Source organism: Austrofundulus limnaeus, unplaced genomic scaffold, assembly GCF_001266775.1.
Source record: "Austrofundulus limnaeus strain Quisiro unplaced genomic scaffold, Austrofundulus_limnaeus-1.0 Scaffold15, whole genome shotgun sequence".
In the NCBI taxonomy this organism is placed as follows: Eukaryota; Metazoa; Chordata; class Actinopteri; order Cyprinodontiformes; family Rivulidae; genus Austrofundulus; species Austrofundulus limnaeus.
In genome coordinates this window covers 3,549,347-3,554,832 of record NW_013952417.1, presented here as the reverse complement: position 1 = coordinate 3,554,832, position 5,486 = coordinate 3,549,347, and the positions used below count along the sequence as shown (strand labels likewise).

Genomic DNA, 5,486 nt, shown 5'->3' with positions numbered 1-5,486 from the left:
TGCCTTTTTACACCTCCCTTTCTTCATGTGTTCAATACTTTTTCCCTGTGCCATTCCACATTATTACAAATAACTTCATTTCTGGACATTTATGGTTTAATTTCTTTTGTATGTTTGGATCACTTGGGTTGTTACCAACATCTGGTGAAAATTTCATGTCATTAGCCCCTCTAGTAATGTATTTACTGAGAAAAATGATGACGTGTTCAATAGTTATTTTACCCGCTGTAAATGTTATTGATCAATGTTTATGTTAACAGCTGACAGTGAAAGCTGTCATACATTTTGTTCATATATGTGTCACTTATCCACCAGGTGACAACATATGAACTCAAATACAGCTGTGGAATGTCAATGATAAGTCTTTACAGAGCAACATGGCAAAATGTGGCTCATGTTGTCTGTTGAAGAATGTTCATGGTTTGACTGGGTTGTTAGTGCTTTAGAATTAGCTTTTTCTAAAACTTTCAGTGCATCAGTGCTTTAGAATTAGGGGAACTAAATATTTGAGTAAGTGTTTTAGGGCTAGTGGAACTAATTTTTAGATTAGTGCTGCCCACCACTGCATATATGCATTAACTCTGGAGCTAACAGTCTAGTTTTTATAGTAGAAGTTAATAATGTCTAATGTTAAAACTAGTTGGAGTTTCCCTTTCAAACAGCTGTTTTGTGCAGTATATGAACACCTCAGACAGTTTACAAGGCAAACTTCAGAAAATGTGACATTATACAGTTGGTTAGTTGATATAAACAAACATAATTCTGTTTTTGCTGTTGTCAAATTGTCTTTACACAAACTAAGAGTTAAGAAATAAGAGCTTAATAGGATTAAAGAGGTTGAAAGCAGTCATTTTTTAAACTTTCTATTGATTCCAGATCATTTTAGCAATATTGTACTTTTGCAGACTTTTCACCACTCATATTTGTGGGTGTAAAACTAAACCTTTCCCCATAGGTATTTCTGTACCCACCTCCACCCACACTGTGCCTGCCTCAGCCTGCTTTGTACCCACTTCATTGAAGAAATTCTTAAATGCAGTTCCATTCAAGTCAGATATTTAAACTTTTAGGATGAATTGGTATGTTTTTCCTAAAAACACAAGCAGGCTAGGTTGATTTCTCTGTATTTCTTACAAGCAGCATCTGTTTCAGTACACACAATATTTCACTGTTGCATGTGTGTACATGTTAAGTGCATGGATGAAAAGTGATAACTATTTTGAACTCAATTAGTATTTAAAAGCAACTGTTGGATGATTTATCAGGGGAACAAAGTGACTGAATGAAGTCTAATTGTCTTTGTTGATCAGTAAGGATGCTCACCTACACTTCATCACATGCATCAATAAATACAAATTAGAAACTATTAATGTAATTATGTGTAGCTTGCTTTTTTTAAGTCATTCCCTACTTTTAGTCAGAAAACTTGAAAAGAATGTTGTGCCCCCCGGTGGTCATCAGGTTTACTGTAGATGCTGAGTTTAGTCAGTTTTAGGGACCAAAATCAAACTTGTAGTTGTGATTTAGTATTAGTTTTAGCATTAAATTTTTATTATACCTTCTCAGTRTGAAGTGTAAACATCTCTTTGAGTTTCATGTCAGTCTTGTAAACTGGTGTAGAGTTAAGAGTTAGAGAGTTTTTATAAGTCTTTCACTATTTATGTCCAAACACTTCTGCACTCTTTATTTGTTAATTTATTATTTCAGTAAAACAGTTTATGTTTTAATGTTATATTAAATATTTAATCTTTTCAAAATTTGACTTTTTACATTTTAGAGTTTACATTTTTTTATGTCTCTAGGAATTAATGCTACAATAGAACAATAAAGTTACATTTTGTAGTTTCTGTGTTCTGCCCAATTGTTGAAAATATCAAACGTGATGTAAAACACTATGTTAGCTCGGGAGCTAAAGCTATATTTATTGGCCGTGTCTCAGTTCAGGGGCTGCACATGTGTCTGCCTTTTCTGTCACTGCCCCACATCAAAAGCTGTCCCAATTTGTGGACTCCTTAAGGCCCACAAAATGAAGGCTGCATCGGAGTGCCCTTGCAGGCCGAGGATATCCCAGGAATCATTGTGCCGTCAGCAAGCTAAACAAAGACGGCTGAGTTGGGGGGGGTTTTCCCCACAAATTGGCATACTTTGGAAATTTATAAGCAACTGAAGAATTTGTTTTAAATGTGTGTTTAGCAAATTGGCTCGTGAAATTTATGCTTTAAAGAGGTATTAATAAAAATGCAACTATGAGTACTAAACCCAAGTTATTAATGTTTTTTTAATTTATTTATAATGACTTTAACTGTGACATTATTCCTCTAGTGAAAAGATGTGCATACTATGCGATGCATTTTAAGTCTGAAGACGTGTTATTAAACATTTCACCATGGTAACGAGGTAGTGCTTGGTCACACAAACATACGTCATCCGAAGACTAGACCGTCTCACTTCACAGATGTTTTATGCAGCCTACACGGARTGTGAAGGGTGTGGCCTCTGTGGGCCGTGGTGTAGGTAGGCTTCAGCCCCTGAAATGAGACCCACTCATTAACTCTGGAGCTAACGCCATATATTGCCATACACACACACATTATATACTTTGCACAAAAAGTAATGAAATTAGTCTTTGGTATAGTATTTATTTGTTGCAACAATGCTTCATGGCAATAAATCTTCTACAGCTGAAAAGCCTAATAATTTGCCTTTTAAATGGTGCCACATTTGTAAGGAACATGCATTTGTGGGATGAGCAGTAGAGTATGGGTATATGGGTTGTACACGTGAAAAATTTGTCAAATCTTCTCTGCCAAACAGCTTATTTTGCGGTTGCTACTGACACTTTTTTTTGTACTGGTACCTCCAGATGCTGCCAGCCAGGTGCCCAATATAAGATTTATTGCCAAGAAGCATTGTTACAATAAATGAATAATCTACTAAACACACATTTTCTTACATTTGCTAAGTTTAGATGGATTATTGATGTGTTGTATCAATTACTGTACACCATGATCATAATGACTGTTGTTTCTTTAACCTGCTGGACTGTTTGCTGCCATCTATTGGAGCTTTGGAATGCTGTTTCCAATGTTGTGGTATTTTTGTAGTTATATTCAACAACATCACAAATAAGATACTTTTAGAGCTGAAAATATCAAACACAGTTCGCATGAACTGTAAAAATGGTTTTAAAAAATCGTATTCTTCWTTCAACTGTTCCTTTTTCAAGGTTTAGCACACTTTGATATTCATTATATGCCACAATCCTTTTTTGTGTTAATAAATCTTTTAATTGATATTTTTTATTGCCTCTTCTTCTCTCTCCCACATTTCCTTTCTCATCACAGAAGTATCGCCAGTCTGCTGAATGCCAAAGAAGTTGGCATGAAGATCTTAGAGGATTTTTCAAACTCCTGGATGTGGATCCTTGTGTAAGCATGGCTGCAGTTTGTGGCCATTTTCACACTTAGTTTCAATGTGAATTATCTGCTCCTCTGTGGGAAGAAAAACATTTCTGATGCATTACACTGACTAACTGACCAGATAACAGTAAAAGTGATAAAAGCTCTTTTAGATACAAATCTGTTTATATATAACTATGCTTTTTATGATATTAAAGTTGGAAATCTTTGATGTTCAAACTGTACAAAACAATGGCATGCAGACATTTAATCCCTGTTTAAAACACACCTACAGATTAAATGGGTAATATTTGACCACCATTACAAAGAATAAGGTTTTCAGAATGTTTTCATGTAATGATACGTCTCCTTATTGTTGCAGAGGCCTGGCGATAACGATAGTGGTCAGTCTGCTTTTCATCCTCCTGCTGCGCTACATAGCTGGTTTGATAGTGTGGCTCGTCATTATCGGCGTCGTCTCTGCAGTCGGATACGGTAAGTGCCCACAAACAGCCTCACCTTGCCAGTGGCTTCATCTCATGCGTGTGCTGGAGATCAGTTCTGCTTTGGTAATAGACTTATCTTATCATGTCCTCCTCTGCTTTCCTCTCAGGTATCTGGCATTGTTACTGGGTGTACACCACTCTGAGCAAGAAGCCAAACTCTAACATCTCCATCTCTGATATCGGCTTCCAAACAGACCTCAGCATTTACCTTGAGAACAGTCAGACGTGGCTCATCTTCAGTATGTTTTCATCATAAGTATATTTCAGGTTTTTATAAGACGTGCACATTTCATCAGAGTAATTGTGATAAGAGTTTACCTTTTTGTTTTGTAGTAATCTTCCTCTGTGTGACTGAGGCCATCATCGTGGTTTTGATGATGTTTCTAGCAACAAGGTTAAGCATCGCTATAACACTACTGAAGGAGGGAAGCAGGTTAGTGAAGGGGAAAAAATGTCTATTCTTTAAATTTCATGTTTGACCTTTTTAAGCATACGTCATTTAATCTTATTTCTAGGGCCATCAGTCACATCATGTCTACTCTCTTCTACCCTCTCATCACCTTTTTACTTCTGGCCATCTGCATATCTTACTCTGCTGTCACAGCAGTGTATCCTTCTAACTGTTGAGATGCTGGTTTTGCTGTTTAAGTGTTATGTTAAAGATCAGGTTGTTGCATTATGTTTTTTGTTATGGCCTTGACCAGCGTGTCCTCAGCTTCTTGGCATCTTCAGGTAAGGCGGTCTACAAGGTGATGCCCACTGATGATCAGTGCATGTATGCAAACCTCACATGCAGTCCAAAGGTTAGCCTCACACTCTTTCTGCACAAGGAAATACTTGTTTAACTGGAATATGTGGGMTTTTTTTAATTGTAGAGTTTTTATAAAAAAAGAAAAATACAGGGTGAGTCAAAAGTCTCAGGACACCCTTTTATTTCAGAGATGAAAGGGAAAATGAAATGTCTGAATGCCCCCAGAAAGTAATGTGTGAGGTGAGCTATCTTTAAGGCTATGTCATGAACATGGCAGCCATCTTGAAAGCCACCACATTGGATCAAAGTCAAATGCTACCAATGGGAAAGGGATAATGTAGCATACCAAAGAAGACCAGGGGTCTCATTTATAAAGGATTGCGTGGAAACCATACTAAAAGTGAACGTACGGCCAAAAGGCGGAAATGGCGTACGCCAAAAAAAATTCAGATTTATAAAACCGTGTGTACGCACGTTTCTGCGCACCTTCCCTTTTATACATCACAGTTGCACCTCAGAGTTTGAGTACAAGGTCCCGCCTCAGGTTCTACCCTCTACACGCCCACACTCAACCATAAACAGTCAATGTAAAGTACCCCATGAATGTTAAGATGTATTTAAATCAGTCAGATGATCAATGTAAAAAAAAAGTTATTGGCTCAGACACTCTCTGTCATGCGTCTGGAGGATGACAGGTGCTGACAACTGCTCACATGAACAGAATGTCTGGAATTAACAGATTTTCCCTGATTTTGCAGGTTTACAGACAGTTAGAGCAATTTAATGATTTTTATCAAAAACTCAGCCTCAAATTAATTTTCTCTCAGAGCC

At 37.0% G+C, this 5,486-nt stretch overlaps 1 protein-coding gene across 1 annotated transcript in view; it reads left to right on the top strand.

The window, feature by feature from the left end:
• slc44a5b (solute carrier family 44 member 5b) overlaps positions 1-5,486 on the top strand; it is a 55,361-nt gene that overhangs the window by 38,044 nt on the left and 11,831 nt on the right. The window contains exons 9-14 of the mRNA XM_014002918.1: positions 3,345-3,428; positions 3,781-3,893; positions 4,012-4,143; positions 4,238-4,337; positions 4,420-4,512; positions 4,620-4,707. Coding sequence (XP_013858372.1) covers positions 3,345-3,428; positions 3,781-3,893; positions 4,012-4,143; positions 4,238-4,337; positions 4,420-4,512; positions 4,620-4,707 — 610 coding nt within the window. The remainder of the gene's footprint in view (positions 1-3,344; positions 3,429-3,780; positions 3,894-4,011; positions 4,144-4,237; positions 4,338-4,419; positions 4,513-4,619; positions 4,708-5,486) is intronic.